The sequence below is a fragment of the Papio anubis genome, chromosome X (assembly GCF_008728515.1).
Source record: "Papio anubis isolate 15944 chromosome X, Panubis1.0, whole genome shotgun sequence".
Taxonomy (NCBI): domain Eukaryota; kingdom Metazoa; phylum Chordata; class Mammalia; order Primates; family Cercopithecidae; genus Papio; species Papio anubis.
This window is the reverse complement of record NC_044996.1, coordinates 125510229-125529619: the sequence shown is the minus strand read 5'-3', so window position 1 is coordinate 125529619 and position 19391 is coordinate 125510229. Positions and strand designations below refer to the sequence as shown.

Genomic DNA, 19391 nt, shown 5'->3' with positions numbered 1-19391 from the left:
ACTGTGTCCCAGCCTTTTAAGGTGCTAACTGGGGGAAAGAGGCCTGTAAACAAATGAAACTATGTTAGTCAACTGAACAGCTGGGCTCAGTATGGGTGAAAAGTTGGGGGTGGTCAGTTCTGTCCCAGGCACAGGGCCAGAAAAGGTACAGGGAGGGAGCAAGACTTGACCTGCATTTTGAAAAACGAAGACACGTCTGGCAGGAAGGAGCACAAGTCCACGTGGGGGCAAAGTAAAAGCGCAGCTTTGGAGGTGTGGAGCCGTGTGATGGGTGAATGTTAGGGAGTTTTGCACACTGGTGTCTGGTGGAAAGCAAGGGGTAAGAGGCAGGTAGTGGCCAGTTCATGGCAGGCCTTGAAGGCCTGTTGACAGGTTTGGGTGGATCCAGTGGGCAGAGGAGTCACTGGCTTGTGAAAGGACAGGAGAACAATCACATTTATTTGAGAAAGGTCAGTGTGGACCCAGCGTGGACAGGGGACAAAGTCTAGGACACCTAGAGCAGGGAGCTCAGTTGGGATATGACAGATGCAGTCCAGATCAGAAGCAATGGGGGCTGGAGCTGAGGAAGGAGAGGAGGGACTGGAAGGGAAGGGAGAGAACAGAGGTGCCAATGTGACAGCTGATGAAGACTGGACCTGACAACCACTGGGAGGAAGAAGGAAAGGAAAGAGCCAAGAGTGGCACTGAGACTTCTCACTTGGGTGCCTGAGGAGAGGGGAATGCAGAGCTCATGAAAGAGAAAGGAAGTTTGGGGAAAAAATACTAAGTTCTGCTTTGGAAATGCTGGATTTGAGATGTATATGGCACACACTCAAATGAAAACTTATTGCAAATGGAAATATAATCTCTAGGTTCTAGACCAGTGCTATCCAACAGAACCTTCTGTTGAGTAGGAAAACAATCTATAGATTTGTGCTGCCCAATGTGGCGTGGATCCACATCTACTCAGATGCAGCTCTTGAGCACAGAAATGTGGTGGGTGTGGCTGGGGAAATGAATTTTACTGAATGTATATTTTGGTGGCCACATGTGCCTAGAGGCTCTGATAGTGGACAATGCAGCCCTAGACAGAGCTTGGGCCACAGGCATAGTTTTTAGGAGTCATCAGTACACATGTGTTATTAGTGCCTCCCTTGTTCCAGAAAGTATGGAAGGTTTAGAAAGCAAGCTGCAGTTAACTTCAGAAACAGGCAATAATACAAGACAAAGGGAAAATGAAGGTGGGAAGTGAGATAAGAATAGAGTTGGTTTAGCACAACAAAGGCTCAACGGAAAGCTGTTGTGTAAAATGTGGGCCCTAAATCTTTTGATGCCAGAGGAAACTGGCAGGATGGCAGGGACACTGGCAGTACAGGCGGGAGCAGTGCTGCTTGGGAGGGCTTGTTGGGAGAGAAGCTGGTCCAGGACTAAGGGCTGAGAGCCCAGGCAACATTTAAGGGGATGAAGGGCAGACAGAGAAGGCTATGAAGGAGAGGCCAGAGAAGCAAGGACAAGTTTGACAAGGCCAAAGACAACCAAGAAACTGATTAGTAGTTAGGCAATGAGGAGGAGTGGTAGGTGTGAGGTTTGAAGACCGAATGTGAGTTGAGAAAATAAAGACAGAAAGTTCAATCAAGTCTTTCAGGAGCTGGGCTGAGAAGAAAATGGGAGAGACAGAGGTTGGCAGCTGGAAAGTAAAGAACATCACCTTCTTCAGCACACGGTTACAATCATGTAACTCACCAGCTCAGAGCCTACATGGCATCTCCACGGCCTGCAACTATCAAGGCCTGTCACCTGAGGTCCTGTGATTCACCTTTATCTCTTGCGACCTCCCTTCACACACCTTAAGGCCCACCCAAACCAGCCCAAGCATGCCACCTGACAAAACAAACAAACAAACAAACAAAACATGTCTGTATTGACCAAAAGGTTGGAAACAGGAAAACAATCAAAGAAGTCCCAAATTTCAAGAAGGGACTGTCCAGACCTACCCCACTGCCCCTTTAAAAAAACAGATTAGCAAACCTGTAATCAGAGACCACAAAGACTTACCAAGGTCACTAAAGGATCAATAATATTCTATTATTTATTACTCTAAATTCGGTGCTGGCCTTGAAGTGCTACAGCATTGCCTGCTTCCTGTCATGTTAATCCTCTAAACAGTATTGGATTTTACTCTGTGATGAGCCTAACAGCTTCCTTTATCAATTTAATGATAAAATTGACCTTGTCCTTCAACATGCTTTCCTCTCTAAACAAAAAGATCAGAAAAGGAAGGGCTGTCTGTATTGTGACAAAGTACCCTTGTACTAATATCACAGGGTTCTCAAACCCTGGCAAGCTACTAAAACAGAACAGGGCTGAGTCCATGTATTTTTACTGCATTTCCCAGATGATTCTGACACTCTTCAAGGTGTAAGGACCACAACAATGATGTCTTTTGTCTTGCTCCCAGATGGGATTCCCCATACCTCACTGTTCTTAAGACTATGAGGTTGCCCCTCCACGCAACCCTATGCCTAGGGGACACTGCTCAACCCTCTGTCTCTCACTTTGGGGTGTGAGTTAGGATAATCTGATGGAGGAAACAATTTGGAAATCAGAATCAAGACCAAAACCAGAATCTTGAACCTCTTGTCTTCCCAGGGAGAATCTCATTTTATAAACAAAGTTCAGACTTCCCTGATAGCTCTAGGAGGCCTGCAGGGCCCCAGAGTCCAAGAGGAGAATGGGAAGATGCCTGTGCCACTTAGATCCAAGAGCTATGAGTTTCTAGGTCCTCCAAAAAGAACAAAGTTCCATTGTTATTAATAATTACATCTAACATAAGACTCAGTCTCCTGAACACGTTCCATGTAGTTCAGACATTCTAGGTTCCCATACTTCTGCATACTTCTCTTCAAGTTTTATCAATACCAACGCTGTAAAAAGAAAGGCAAGCTGCTCTTTCCAACACAACACTTACATGAGATCATGCCGAAACTCTGAGCACTAGCATACCTATCTTGTTCTTCCTTCTCCAGTCGTTCTTGCTCCTCCTGTTCCTTCTGCAGCCGGGCCTGTCTTCTCTTTTCAGCCAAGATCTTCGCAGCCTCTCCTGCATCAGTGGTGCCTGCTGTGGGCTTCCCCAAGGCTGCACCAAAAGAGAGGCATCAAGAGGAAAAGACCAAGGGAAATGAACATAATGACTCCACTTACACAGCAGCTGCCAGTTGGAAGTGAAAAAAAATCCAACCCAGTGTGGTGACGGGAAATGCTGTCCAGACTAGCACAATCAACCACCAAGCAAGAGAAGTTGTCACGGGCTGGCTGTAACCCTGGACGCATTTTACAGTGGAAGACAATGGAAACGTGAGGAGGAAAGACAAGGTCACTAGCAAGTGCCACAGCAGCCACCATCTGGGTGAACTCACTGCATCACAGAAGCCTGAAAGACTAAAGGAAGATCTTCTCTTGTGTGAGGTGCAGATGCAGCCTGGATGCAGCCTGTCTTACTCAGCATCCCCGTGAGCTTCCACAGCCATGAGTGGAGTCAGCCCCTAGGTCTCCTCCAGGGGACCCTCAGAAGACTGAAGGAAAGAACTCAGGAGCAACGTGCAAACCTGAGAAAGCTGCACGAGGGGATGAACTTGTTCCCAGGGAAAAATCTCTCTCCCTCCCCAAAACATGAGAGAATGGCATGTAGATTGGGTCTGAGGAGAACCGTCTTGGGAAAGCCAAGGCACAGTGGCAGCATCTACCTGCGCTGTTTTCGGCTTTCCCTCCTGTGGCAGCAGCGTGCTTCTCACTGGCATGCTTGTCCACTACATGCTTCTCTAGGGCTTCCTCTCCTTGCGGGCCAGCAGCCTGCTGAGCCAAGGTACTTTCTCTTTCCTTATTGCTCTTCTCTTTCTCTGCTTTCTTCTTGGGCATCTCTTGAACAGAAAGGGCAGGTAAGCGGTACTTCACAGGAGACCCTGGGTAGGGAGGTTTTGTTGTCTTTGGAGACTGTGGATAAGCTTTAGTAGCTGTCCTGGAAAACCAAAAATATGCCAAAGGACGATTACTGGGTCTGAACACAGAGCTCTCTGTTCCTAAGACACCTAGTTCCGAAAAGCTGAACAATTTCATCCTTTCAGAGGAAGAAAAGTAAGGCTTAGCACACACTCAAAAGTCACTAAAGTGCTCTCAGCCCAACAGGAATATATGGTCTCTCTAAGATGGCCCTGGTGGAAAGGGAATTATTTTAAGAAGCCCAACTGATGAGGCCATGTCCTAATCTCACTTAGGTTTCATGACAATGTAAAGAAGGAGTATCAGGCACTTTCCTACTCCCTCTTTTTAGGTGAACATCAGGGTTGAATCTGGTTTCAGCACATGGCAATGAAAATGCGGGCTCCTTTTAAAACAATTGTGACAAAACATATAATATCAAATTTACCATTTTAACCATTTTTAAGTGTACAGTTCAGTGGCGTTCAAGTCTCCATTCCCCCTCCCCTCAGCCCCTGGCAATCACCCTTCCACTACCTGTCTCTGTGAATGTGCCTCTTCCAAATAACTCATATAAATGGAATGATACAGTATTTGTCCTTTTATGTCTGGCTTATTTCACTTAGCAAGTCTTCGAGGTTCTCCATTCCTTTTTAAATGCTGAGGAACACAGCCAACATATGGGCATGGGAGCTGTTTTTTGGAGGGTCTCAGGTTTGAAAGAATCTCTCTTCTCCCAACTGGACAGATGCAAAAGGTGAGGATGAGCCACTTGGTTAAAACACAGGAGCTTGTCTTGTGTCTGCTGGGAAAGTGTCCATTACAGGTATGCCAGCCTAGGCTTGGCTCCTGGTGAGTGCTGCTTGTTCAGGACACAGGTAACAGCTTAGCTTGAGATGCCCAGTTTCCCTAGAGGTTTGAACAGGGATGTGGGCATTTGTACAGAGTTCCTCTAGGAAGGATATAAAGTAATGTATACAGAAATTACAAGTCATCACCCTCAATACTCAGCAGGTTGAACCATGAATTGCTAACATCTGACTTTTTAATCTATAAAAACAGCAATAAAAATGGCAAATCACCCTAATATTCAAAGACAATTTTTCACCAGAGGCTTAGAGTTACCTAATCAGTCCTGGTAGTAAGGGGAAATATGATCAGATCAATATTAAACTTGGTCTTGAAGGGGAAAAGAATCCTCAAGTGGCATGTGGACTGGACTGGGTGAGGTGCAGAACAATTTTTCAATATGTTTTCATGTTAAAGGGCCAGCTCCTGGTGTCCAGGAGAACACCTTCCTCCTTCTTGTCAATGCCAGGCAGAAGGCCAAATAAAGGTGGGAAACAAACAGGTGATCATTTGATACAATGAATACATCTTAAACATGATGTGAATTTCTAAAATCCAGTTGTTTCAGTATCAACCATTTCATTGATGTAAAAGCAGCCTACATCACATATCCACCACAGGCTATCCACCCCTCCCATGGCTGGCTGTCTTCTCAGCTGAACAACTCTAACCCCAAACACAATGCTTTCACATTGGCCAAAGTGGCTTCCCTGTGTCCTCATGCCATTAGGCCTGGAGCAGCTCAGAACTCCCAAGACACCTTGTTTTTGTGGATGGTGCTTTGACTCTCTGCAGACTATTCTCCCCTCTGGCCTTGGGCTCAGGCCCCATACTTGGGTTCTCCTAAGGGATGCAGTTTTTCAGAGTGCTTAGCAATCAGGTGGTTTTTTCCAGGTATACTACATAATGCTGGTCTTCTATTTTTTCCTAGACTCTTACCAAGTAAAAGCCATGCACAGAATCTCCCTGACCCGCCATACACATAGGCACGCATAGCAGGCTTCCTTAACCTGGCATCACTGACATTTAGGGCTGGATAGTGCTTTGTTGTGGGGTTGTCCTGGGCACTGTGGGATGTTTAGCAGCATCCCTGGCCTCCATTCACTAGATGCCAGCAGCAGTCTGCTTCCCACCCAGGTTGTGACAACCAAAAATGCATTCAGACATTGCTAAATGTCCCCTTAGGGACAAGATCTCCCTCAACTGAGAATCCCTGAGACATGGGGTAGGGCGGGGAGGGAGAGAAAGAGAAAGAGAGAGAGAGAAAGAGAGAGAGACAGATAGACAGACAGAGACAGAGACAGACGCACACACACTCTGTCTGTACCCAGTAGGTAAGAGTGGAGTTGTTCTGCTTGGAGGGGTAGTGTCCAATCCCCATGGTGACCTTGAGGCTCCTGAGAGCCTTGGCTCAAGAGGTAATGTGTGAGTGCCTCTACAATTCAGCTTGTGAGTCTTCATGTGTTCTGATACAGTCAGACCAGGTCCTTCCCCTGACCATTTGGAGCTCAGACCTCCATTCACACTCTCTGCTGTTGTGTTCATGTTTACTGAGTGCTGTCTAGACGCCAGCCACTAGGCTGCTAAATTTGTGTACATATGTGTGTAAATGGTATGACACAGGTACTATTATCATGGCCACTTTACAGATGAGAAAACTAGGCTTAGAGAGGTGAAATGGCTTCCCACAGTGAACTAAGCCAGATAGCGTTCTTACAACTCTGCTCCACTTCCTGTATTGCCATGGCAGCTAAGTCTGAGTTTGGGGTCACCAAGACCCCAAGATGTTCTTTCTAGAGCTGGCACAGAGTAAGCACTCAATAGCTGTTAGGTATTGGTGTTGATCAATTAGATGATAAACTAAAAATCCAAATAATCCTCACAGATAAGAATGAACTAAAATCAGGAAGATGAACTATAATAACAGGGGAGCCCATATCCTGCTTGCTCACACTGACAGTGCTCCACTGAGCATGGTTTTCCAATGAGTTACACAATGTGTACTAACTATATACATTAGTTGAGCCTGAATTTAGGCTCAACTAATCTGTATAAAGATACAGCAGGTGGTCTTTGCTTGGTCACGCCTTCCTTTCATGCTGTTATCTAAGGTGAGTGGCGCCCAGAGTACAGCTGTATACCCGCCACCCAACCACCACGAGGGTGTCTCGAGAGATTTGGTCTAGTGCCTTACCAAGATCAAAGCACATTACCTCCCCACTGGACTGTCATGTGAATGATATGTGTCCTTTGATCCAACAACAGTACAGGGGCAGGGAGTGGATCTGAAACTTGGCAATAGAAGCTGTAGGAAAGAATACTATCTCATGGTAGATGATAACAGATGGAAACACTTTCTCATCCCATAAGCATTCCTACCTTGACCTGTTGAGGAGGACTTTCCGGCATTGGAAGGCCTGGCAAATCCCACCTGATCTTCTTGCTTGCCCTCACCCTCCTCCCCATGGAATGAGGTATGATTTCTCTGATTGGTGAGAATAAGCAAAGGTGCTGGGTGTGCACAATCCTGCCTGTTCTTGTTCTCTCCCTGGAACTTGCCTGCGAGCCCACACTCTGGGCTTCTCTAAGCAGTATAGAAAGAGGTGGGTTCTGCTTCAGGGGTCCCTGAAGTGGCACTTCTGCCCATGAATGGGTAGGTAGACAAGGAGCCTTCCTGCAGACATGACTCCGACCATGAGGGTCTCCAGGGCTGGACTGGGGGAAGTGGGTGGGAGGCCTAAACTGGCTGCAGCCTCAGCAGCCATAGCCAGCATCTGAGTTCCAATATGACCTCTGTGTGTGCTTAAATGGCTCACACACTCAGTCAGTGTGGTAGGAGCCTGTCGCCTATGTCAGACCCATCTAAGTAAATGGAAATGCAGGCCAAGATCCTAATCCTAGGGAGAAAAGTCCAGGCATAGCCCTGAACAGCCTTTCTTGTTTTCAAAGAATGGTCACATGTAGGTTCAGTTCATGCCACAGACTGCGAGGTTCCATTCTAAATAAAACTGGACCAATTACCCATGAGCACACATTTAAAAATAACTTCTACCTGAGAAGTAAGGGTGGATTATTTGGGATAAAACTCATTAAGAAGTCTGTTTACAGTCCCCTACCCTAGCCACTGCCCAATAAACAGAGTAAGTTAGAAAACATACACACACACTCACATGCACACACAAACATGACCTTCAAATCAGAGAAGTGTGGGCAAGTCAGATTTTACTCTTTTACAGTGAGTGACCAAAATACAGAATTAAAAAAAAAGAAGTTCCCAATGTTATCTACAATCTGTCAAGTTTCCTGCTCATCCTGCCTTGCCACTTGCTTACATGGACTTTGTACCCTGCCAGCTGCCCTGCAAAAGTGCTAAGCACAGGTATCTGGAAGAAACTAAACCACAAGGCTGGTATGTCAGACTCCTCGGCTCTCTGGTCAGCCCTGCTCACATTGCTGCAAGCCAGAGAAAGTCTGGCAAGCTATTTTTCAATTTCCTGGAAATAGGTATCTTGGCTGATGAAAGAAACATTAATTAATTAGGGGAACTCACTGTGCTTGTATGGAGGTTTATTTTGAAGTACCTTCTCATCTATTTAACAAGGGTCTATTTGATTGCCACAGTAATCCAGTGAGGTAGGTAGGAAATTACTATTAACCATATTTTAGAGAGGAAAACCGAAGTCCTAAGAGTTTAAACAACCTTTCCCAAAGAAATGCAAACAGACAAGAGTGCCAGGGCTGGCACTCAAGGCGTTTGTTCTTTGTCTCACTTTTTTAGCTCTTCCACTTTAATTTTTTAAGGTCCAATAAAAATATAACAAAGAGGATTCACAAGGTGTGTTTAGGATGGTAAACTAGGCCTTCCAGGAACATAAGGCAGGATGATATAACTTTTTAGGTTCCATGACTGGTAGAAAATACGAACAAACACCTCTGTAAACAGAGTGGCAAGAATAACTCTCTGGAGAGGGTTGTCATGCCTCTGAATGTGAGTTGACTGCAAAGTGGAACTACCAAAGGACTTTTTCCCTCCAATCTTGGAACCTAGTTCCATGTTCTCCAAAACCACTTGACTCCATGCAGTGAGTGAACACAGCCCACTCACTGCATAGGAGGGGTCTCGGCTTCATCAGCACAGCTCAGCTAACATTCAGAAAAGTTTGTTACTTCCCAGATAAGAAAGAGCAGCAGTTTTACACCGGAGAAACCTGGGAACACCACCTTAATCCAGTAATCAAACTTAACATCACCAGTAATTAAACAAACTGACATCATAGCTTCCTGATATGAGGTACTGAGAAGGACCCAACACCTGTGCCACAAGATTCCTGCCCAAAGAACACAACCCGAATGTGATGAGAGGAAACGTCAGGCCTATCCAAACTGAAGGACACTCCTCAAGACGACTAGCCTATATTCTTTAAAAATGTCAAGGCTGGCCTGGCACAGTGGCTCACGCTTGTAATCCCAGCACTTTGGGAGGCTGATGTGGGTGGATCACGAGGTCAGGAGATCGAGACCATCCTGGCTAACACAGTGAAATCCCGCACCTACTAAAAATACAAAAAATTAGCCAGATGTGGTGGCGCGTGCCTGTAGTCCCAGCCACTCGGGAGGCTGAGGCAGGAGAATCACTTGAACCCGGGAGGTGGAGTGAGCCGAGATTGCACCACTGCACTCTAGCCTCGGTGACAGAGGGAGACACTGTCTCAAAAAATAAAATAAAATAATGTCAAGGTCAAGAAAAAGAATGGCTAAGGAACTGTTTCAGTTGAAAGGAGACTAAGAAGATGAGACAATTAAATGCAATGTGGGATCCTGGGTTGGACCCTGGACCAGGAAAAAAAAGTGATATAAAAAATTCTATTAGGCCAGACCTGGTGACTCATGCCTGTAATCCCAGGACTTTGGGAGATCGAGGCAGGCAGATCACCTGAGGTCAGGAGTTTGAGACCAGCCTGGCCAACATGGTAAAACCCCATCTCTACTAAAAATATAAAAATTAGCCAGGCGTGGTGGTGTGCCCCTGTAATCCCAGCTACTTGAGAGGCTGAGGCAGGAGAAATCACTTGAACCTGGGAGGCAGAGGTTGCAGTGAGCCGAGATCACATCACGGCACTCCAGCATGGGCTACACAGCGAGAGTCTGTCTCAAAAAAACCCAGAATCTTATTGGGACACCTGGCAAAAGTTGCACATACATTAGAAATTAAGTAACAGTACCAAGTTAAACTTTCTGATTTCCATAACAATGGAAAATAATGTCTTCGTTCTTAGGGGCAAAGGGGTATGATGTCTGCAGGTTACTCTCAAACGGTTCTGGGAGAAATCTGTGTATGTGTGCCTGTGTGTGCATCTATGGAGGATGAATGTGAGAGACTGTGCAAGACTGAGTGAGGGTGATAGGGGATGGGAAGGATGACAGAAATGTAAAAGGTGTGGAAGAAAGTTCTTTGTTCTAGTCTTGTGATTCTTTGGCAAGGTTGAAATCATTTCGAAATTTAAAAGTTGAAAAAATTGGTCTAAACTCAAATGATCCTCTGATAAGACTCAAAAATACAGGACTGAGTGAGTATACAGGTATGGTTGCAAGGAGGGGATATCACCTGACATTTTCAATTACCCTCTTCAGGAAGAATTTCAGATAAGAATGTAAAAGCCTACTGGAGAATGATGTGCTGGCAAAAACAGCAGTTAAATCGCCCTTGTGGGAGCCTAGCCTGCTGTAGATGCTTATCTGTGGGAGAGGATAACCAAGCCATACATCTCCCAGAGCAGCTTATGGGAAGGGCACCCAGCCAGGATCCACTAAATGTCCTCAGCCACCAAATGGATAGCCTGGGTCTGGGAGGGAGCCTTCCATGGGTCTGTGATTTGGAGTAAAGTGGGAGGTACTTGTTTTGGGCCATCCAGACACCTTTATCTAATGTTTTCCCTCATATGGAATATGTTTTGTTTTCAATACACGATAAAGTGAAATTAAACCAGGTCCCTGAAACAAAACTGATCTCAGCTATGATCTACCTCTGGAAATGATTATCTTTGGCACACTGAATTTTCCAAAGATGGCCACAATAATATCTCCCATCTCACATGATCTTATCTTTTGAGTTTATCTCTTCATCCCATTGAATCTAGGTTGGCCCGACTGCTTTGACCTATCAAATACAGCAGACAAGTAAGACTGTGCCAATTCAGGGCATAGTCCTTCACTGGCCCGACAGCTTCTGCTTCCTGCCCCAAAAGATGCTCAATCTTGGGGCCATTTCTTGTTGGAACCCAGTCACTGTGAGAAGCCTAAGCCATACAGAGAAGCCATAGTAGGCACTCTGGTTTGACAGCCTCAGCTGAGCTCCCAGCCAACAGCCATCATCAACTGACAATCGGGAAAATGGTCCATCTTGAACCTTCAGCTCAGCTGAGCTCTAGGTAACTGCAGCTCCAGTCAACACTGGACTGCAATGGCATGGAAGACCCTGGGTAACCCAAGTCAACCCACAGAGCAACTGCACAAAAGATCCAAAGAGAGAACCTCCCAGTAAGCCCAAGTCACAGAACTGTGAAAATGAATAACAAATTACTGTTTAAGCAACTCAATTTTGGGGGCTTTGTAACAGCAGCAATAGATGGCTGAAATATTGCCTATCATAATGACCAAACTGACTTAGAATATATTTCTAAGAATATAAAACCATTAGAGAATATTTCACGCTGAAGACCTGGAAGTACAGGCAGCATCAACACTCAGAGGCAGAGACAGGCTGGACAAATCCACTTGGCCACACTGGATTTCTTTTCTTGAGGTTACGGGAACAAAGCTATGCTCCATCTATGTCTTTCAGAGTGTTGTTGAATCTAGTTTCCTAAAACCCATGCAAGTACCCAACGATGAAAACAATAAAAATAAACTTGAACGTTTAAAAGAGCAATGCTATTAACATGCACAGCCACCCAACAGTGGCTTAATTTATCTGAGATCAGGCAGGAGAATAATGCACTGTCAGAGCTTAGGTGGTCACAGGAAAAGAGATCATTAATCACACGACCTGCCTGGGATTCTGGATGGGGGAGTTCAAAGGGCTAATTGAGCCCCTTTTCAAAGCCACATCATTTCCAGTGTGTTTTTAAAATCACACACTTGGTCTGCACAGAAGGAATGTCAAAAATACCAGTTTTGGTGGGGGTTTGTTTTGTGTGTGGCACCATTCTAAAAATCAAGTAAGTCTTTTTTATTATGTTTTTCCAACATTGAGTATGCAAGAGAATATTTACAAAACATGTAAAGTATAAAGAATGAGATAAATGGCCGGGCACGGTGGCTCACGCCTGTAATCACAGCACTTTGGAAGGTCAAGGCAGGTGGATCACTTGAGGTCAGGAGTTCAAAACCAGCCTGGCCAATACAGTGAAACCCCGTCTCTACTAAATATACAAAAATTAGCCAGACGTGGTGGTGCATGCCTATAATCCTGGCTACTTGGGAGGCTGAGGCAGGAAAATTGCTTGAACCTGAGAGGCAAAGGTTGCTGTGAGCAGAGACTGTGCCACTGCACTCCAGCCTGGGCGACAGAGTGAGACCCTGTCTCCAAAAATAAAAATAAAAAATAAAAAGAATGATACAACTGGCCATGCGCAGTGGCTCGCGCCTGTAACCCCAGCACTTTGGGAGGCAGAGGCAGGCGGGTCGTTTGAGCTCAGAAGTGAGCAAAGGACAAAGTCCTCGAGCAGGTCTGGTCTCAGCATTTTCCCTATCTGCCAGGCAACCCTACCCTGGCCCTCTAGCTTCTCCTTCCCTTCTTACTTGCATCCCATACCACTGCTATGTCTGAATGTTTGTGTCTCCTCAAAATATGTAAGTTGAAACCCTAACCCCATGGTGGTGGCATTAGGAGGTAGGGCCTTTGGGAGGTGATTAGGTCATGAAGGTGGAACCCTCCTGAATGGCATTAGTGTCCTTATAAAAGAGACCCCAGAGAGCTCCCTTGCTCCCCTTCCATTATGTGAGGACACATTGAGAAGATGGTTGTTCATGAATCAAGAAATGGGCCCACACGAGACACTGAATCTGGTCATACCTTGATCATGGACTTTCCAGCCTCCAGAACTGTGAGGAATACATTTCTGTTGTTTATAAGCCACTCAGTTTAGCAGCCAAACAGACTAACACACACACATACTGAGCACCTACTGTGCAACAATAAATCAAGACAGTTTCCAACCTCATAGCAGTCTAGCAGGAGATTGCTAAGTATAAAACATTAACACCAAGCAATGAGGCATAGACCAACCATGCCTATGCCCTAGTTTCATGCACGGCTCTGCCATAATGTCACCTTCTCAGAGAATCCTTTCCTGACCACCTTACCCAGCTACTCCCTTCCACCACTCTGTCATCTGAACCGGTTTAATTTTTTTTCACAGAGCTTATCGCCACCTGATCTTATCCATGCTGTTCACCGTCACATAAGCTCCAGGAGGGCAGGGACTTTTGCATCATCAGCCCTTAGAAGAGGGCTGGATGTTAAGTGAGTGAGTGAGACAGCACTGCACACGATGCTCTGTCAACACAGAGAAGGGGGTGAATTCAGCTTTGGCTGGCTCTGGAGAGGACGATGACTGACCAGAGTCCTGAGCAGATGGGTAGCTCTTTGGATTAGGGCCTGTACTGTGCTCAACTGTGTACAAGGCTCCCCCACCTTGCTGGAGGTTCCTTGAAATAGGGACTCTTCTCACTCATTTGGAGATTCTCTGAGACACTGGGCATAGCGACCTGCATTCATTCATTCCACAAATATTTAATGTACCTACTAAGTGCCTACTAGTGTTCTAGTGGAACACTAGACAGAGTGGAAATTAAATTTTTTTCTCAAAATTAAACTGCATAAAAAAGTCTGGAATTTTAACCAAGTCTCTTTGATCAGGGACAGCTTTTACAAAACTCAGATGATGTGTCCTTTAAAATAGTTGGCCAGGCGTGGTGGCTCACACCTGTAATCTCAGCACTTTGGGAGGCTGAGGCAGGGGGATCACAAGGTCAGGAGATCGAGATCATCCTGGTTAACATGGTGAAAACCCATCTCTACTAAAAAAAAAACCACACACACACAAAAAAAATTAGGTGGGTGTGGTGGCACACACTTGTAGTCCCAGCTACTCGGGAGGCTGAGGCAGGAGAATCGCTTGAACCTGGGAGGCAGAGGTTGCAGTGAGCCGAGATCATGCCATTGCACTCCAGCCTGGGCAACAGAGTGAGACTCGGTCTCAAAAAAAAAAAAAAAAAAAATATATATATATATATATATATGTGTGTGTGTGTGTGTGTGTGTATAAAATAGTTCTAGAAACACAATCTTTTTCAACATTTTCGACTTCACATTATTCTAAGTGAACAAATGCAGAAACAGAAAACCAGACACTGTATATTCTCACTTATTAATGGGAGCTAAACAATGAGTACACTTGCACATGAAGAAGGGAACAACAGATATTGGGGCCTACTTGAGGGTGGAGTGTGGGAGGAGGGTGAGAATAAAAAAACTACCCATTGGGTACTATGCTTATTACCTGGGTGGCAAAATAATATGTACACCAAAACCCTGTGACATGCAATTTACTTTATTTTTTATTTTTTGAGACAGAGTCTTGCACTATTGTCCGGGCTGGAGTGCAGTGGCGCGATCTCAGCTCACTGCAACCTCCACCTCCTGGGTTCAAGCGATTCTCCTGCCTCAGCCTCCCGAGTAGCTGGGATTACAGGCACAGGCCACCACGCCTGGCTAATGTTTTGTATTTTTCAAAGACATGGGGTTTCACTATGTTGGTCAGGCTGGTCTCGAACACCTGACCTTGTGATCCACCCGTTTTGGCCTCCCAAAGTGCTGGGATTATAGGTGTTAGCCACCATGCCTGGTCTATGACACGCAATTCATCTATAGAACAAACCTGCACACGTGCCCCTGAAACTAAAACAAAAGTTTTTTTAAAAAAGATTTTTGGCCAGGCGCAGTGGCTCATGCCTGTAATCCCAGCACTTTGGGAGGCCAAGGGCAGGTGGATCACGAGGTCAGGAATTCGAGACCAGCCTGGCCAACATGGTGAAACCCCATCTCTACGAAAAATACAAAAATTAGCCGGGCATGGTGGCCCATGCCTGTAATCCCAGCTACTCGGGAGGCTGAGGCAGGAGAATCACTTGAACCTGGGAGGTGGAGGTTGCAGTGAGCTGAGATTGCACCACTGCACTCCAGCCCAGGGGACAGTGCGAGACTCCATCTCAAAAAAAAAAAAAAAAAAAAAAAAGGATTTTCAACTTCAAAGAAACAGCACAAAGTCAGTTGTGATCTTGCTTCTGAGAAGCCAACTCCAGAAACCCCAAAACCAACGAAAGAACTCCATCCTTAATATTCTGTTCCTCTAGAACTACTCCTGGTACCAAAATAGTTCTAGAGGGACAGAAGTAATAGGATAGATGTATATATAAAGGGGAGCTTATTAAGGAGTGCTGACTCGCAATCACAAGGTGAAGTCCCACAATGGGACATCTGTAAGCTGAGGAGCAAGGAAGCCAGTCCTTGCCATCTGAACTGCCTATCATGAACTGGGTGCTTTCTGACCTATCTAGCCATAAAGCGGGGTGTGCACAGCAGTATTCCATCATCAAATGGAAGTGGTATATACATGATCGGGTTCAAGCAGGTCCTGAGGGCACAAGTAAATTACATGAGGAAGTGGCTCAAATGCCCTGCCACCCTGCCTTCTCTCCCCCAGCCTGCACCAATGGCCTCATGGCAGGGGTGGGGGGTTCCCTATGATCAGTTGACAGAGGAAGAGAAGACTAGGGCCTGATTTACAGATGGCTGTGGATGATATGCAGGCACCACCTGAAAGTGGACAGCTACGGCACTACAGCCCCTTCCTGGGACATTCCTGAAGGACAGTGGCGAAGGGAAATCTTCCCAGTGGGCACAACTCCGAGCACTGCACCTTGTTATGCACTTTACTTGGAAAGAGAAATGGCCAGATATGTGATTATATACTGATTCATGGGCTGTAGCCAATGGTTTGGCTGGTTAGGGACTTGGAAGAAGTATGATTGGAAAATTGGTGACAAAGAAATCTGGTGAAGAGGTATGTGGGTGGACCTTTCTGAGGGGTCAAAAACTGAGGATATTTGTATCCCATGTGAATACTCACCAGTGGGTGACCTCAGTAAAGGAGGATTTTAATAATCAAGTGGATAGGATGACTCGTTCTATGGACACCACTCAGCCTCTTTCCCCTGTCATTGCACAATGGGTCTATGAACAAAGTGGCCATGGTGGCAGGGATGGAGGTTACACACGGGCTCAGCAACACAGATTTCCGCTCACCAAGGCTGACCTAGCTACGGCCACTGCTGAGTGCCCAATTTGCCAGCAGCAGAGACCAATTCTGAGCCCTCGATATGCACCATTCCTCAAGGTGATCAGTCAACTACTTGGTGGCAGGTTGATTATACTGGACCTCTTCCATCATGGAAAGGGCAGCAGTTTGTACTCACTGGAATAGATACTTACTCTGGATATAGGTTTGTCTATCCTGCACACAATGCTTCTGCCAAGACTACCACCTGTGGACCCATGGAATGCCTTATCCACCATCATGGTATTCCACATAGCATTGCCTCTGAACAGGGCACTCACTTTACGGCTACAGAAGTACAGCAGTGGGCTCATGCTCATGGAATTCACTGGTCTTAACATATTCCCCATTATCCTGAAGCAGCTGGATTGATAGAACAGTGGAATGGCCTTTTGAAGTCACAATTACAATGCCAACTAGGTGACAATAGTTCGCAGGGCTGGGGCAAAGTTCTTCAGAAGGCTGTGTATGTTCTGAATCAACGTCCTATATATGGTACTGTTTCTCCCATAGCCAGGATTCATGGGTCCAGGAATCAAGGGGTGAAAATGGAAGTGACACCACTCACCATCACCCCTAGCGATCCATTAGCAAAATTTTTGCTTCCTGTTCCCACAACATTATGTTCTGCTGGCCTAGAGGTCTTAGTTGCAGCAGGAGGAATGTTGCCACCACACAACAAAGATTGCCACCTGGACACTTTAGGCTCCTCCTACCTCTAAGTCAACAGGCTAAGAAGACAGTTAGTGTTGACTGGGGTGATTGACCCAGACTATCAAGATGAAATCAGTCTACTACTCCACAATGGAGGTAAGGAAGAATATGGTGGAATACAGGAGATCCCTTAGGGCATCTCTTAGTATTACCATGCCCTGTGATTAAGATCAATGGAACACTACAACAGCCCAATCTAGGCAGGACTACAAATGGCCCAGACCCTTCACTAATGAAACTTTGGGTCACTCCACCAGGTAAAAGACAACGACCTGCTGAGGTGCTTGCTGAAGGCAAAGAGAATACACAATGGATAGTAGAAGAAGGGAGTCATCAATACCAGCTACGATCACAGGACCAGTTGCAGAAATGAGGACTGTAATTGCATGAGTATTTCTTTCTTATTTTGTTAAGAACATGTTTGTGCATGTAGACACTTACTCTGGACCTGCATGCAATGCTTCTGCCAAGACTACCATCTGTGGACCCATGGAATGCCTTATCCACCGTCATGGTGGATGAAGAAACTACCTTCATTTCCTTTCTTTTTCCTTTATCATGTGACATAAGATTTATTGACATCATATTAGCATTTAAGTGTTAATTTTATGTAATAGCATTTGGGTTGGGGATTGGTGTGCTTCCAGTTATAGCAAGGATAGGTGTAATTATGACCTTATTATTTGTCTTTATTTGAAGATTATGTATGATCTCAGGAGATGTGTATGGGTTCAACTTGACAAGAGGTGGACTTGTGATGGTTAATATTGAGTTTCAACCAGATTGGATTGAAGGATGCAAAGTATTGTTCCTGGGTGTGTCTGTGAGGGTGTTGCCAAGGAGATTAACATTTGAGTCAGTGGACTGGAAGAAGCAGACCTAGCCTCAACGTGGGTGGGCACCATCTAATCAGCTGTCAGCATGGTTAGGATAAAAGCAGGTGGAGGTGGCTCACACCTGTAATCCCAGCACTTTGGGAGGCCGAGGTGGGTGGATCACAAGGTCAGGAGACGGAGACCATCCTGGCCAATATGGTGAAACCCCGTTTCTACTAAAATATAAAAAAATCAGCTGGGCACGGTGGTGCATGCCTGTAATCTCAGCTATTTGGGAGGCTGAGGCAGGGGAATTGCTCGAACCTGGGAGGCGGAGGTGGAGGTTGCAGTGAGCTGAGATCGTGCCACTCCACTCCGGCCTGGCAACAGAGCAACACTCCATCTCAAAAAAAAAAAAAAAAAAAAAAAAAAAAAACCAAAAAACGCAGGTGGAAGAGCATGGAAGGACGATTAGACTGGCTTAGTCTTCTGGCCTACTTCTCCCATGCTGGATGCTTCCTGCCCTCAAACATCGAACTCCAAGTTCTTCAGCTTTTGGACTCTTGGACCTTCGACCACAGAATTAAGGCTGCACTGTCAGCTTCCCTACTTTTGAGGTTTTGGGACTCTGACTGGCTTCCTTGCTCCTCAGCTTGCAGATGGCCTATTGTGGGACTTTACCTTGTGATTGTGTGAGTCAATATTCCTTAATAAACTCCCCTTTATACATACATCTATCCTATTAGTTCTGTCCCTCTGGAGAACCCTTACTAATACAGGCTGTTTCCCTTTCTTATGGTTTGTGTGTTCACTGGAGTAGCACTTTTAATTTCCTTCAATAACTTTTCCTTTGCATTCACGACTTGGCTAACTGGTGCTAGAGGCCTACCCTTCAATCATGTCAGCTTTTGATGTGCCTTCCTCACTAAGCTCAATCATTTCTAGCTTTTGATTTAAAGTGAGAGATCTGTGGCTCTTCCTTTCACTTGGACACTAAGAGGCCATTGTTGGGTTATTAATTGGCCTCATTTCAATATTACTGTGTCTCAGGGTGTAGAGAGATCCGAGGAGAGGGAGATGGGGGAATGGCCTGTCAGTGGAGCTGTCAGAACACACACATTAAGTTTGCCATCTTACATGGTTGCAATTCATGGCACCCCAAAACAATTACAACAGTAACATCAAAGATCATTGATCACAGATCACCATGATGGCTTTAATAACAAAGTTTGGATATTTTGAGAATTACCAGAATGTGACACAGAGACAAGAAGTGAGCACACACTATTGGAAAAATGGCATCGATAGACATGTTCAATGCAGGGTTGCCACAAACCTTCAATTTGTAAAACAACAAACAACAACAACAACAACAACAAAAACAGTATTTGCGAAGTGCAAAGTACGACAAAATTAGGTATACCTATAATTCTCATTTCTATAGAAGATACTACCATTTATAATAATGATGACGAAACTTGCAAGCTAGTATCCCTGCAGGGACCATGAGTCCAAATTCCAGCAAGAGAGAGGGTGGAACCTGTAAAAGTCTCAGTGTAAACTAGGCTTTTCTGTTAATGTAAATGTCCAAAATTAACACCAGAGTAATGATGCATGGGTGGAAGCTGAAAAAGGCTCAGAAATAAGACAGAGGGAAATG

The 19391-nt window shown here is 45.4% G+C and overlaps 1 protein-coding gene across 16 annotated transcripts in view; it reads right to left on the bottom strand.

The window, feature by feature from the left end:
- The window catches only part of MAP7D2 (MAP7 domain containing 2), a 116873-nt gene that overhangs the window by 15780 nt on the left and 81702 nt on the right, over nt 1–19391 (bottom strand). For all 16 annotated transcript variants that reach the window (XM_009197312.4, XM_009197313.4, XM_009197316.4 and 13 more), the window contains 2 exons: nt 3723–3994; nt 2983–3115 (listed from right to left, as the gene is read on the bottom strand). In XM_009197312.4, the coding sequence (XP_009195576.2) occupies nt 2983–3115; nt 3723–3994 (405 nt within the window). The remainder of the gene's footprint in view (nt 1–2982; nt 3116–3722; nt 3995–19391) is intronic.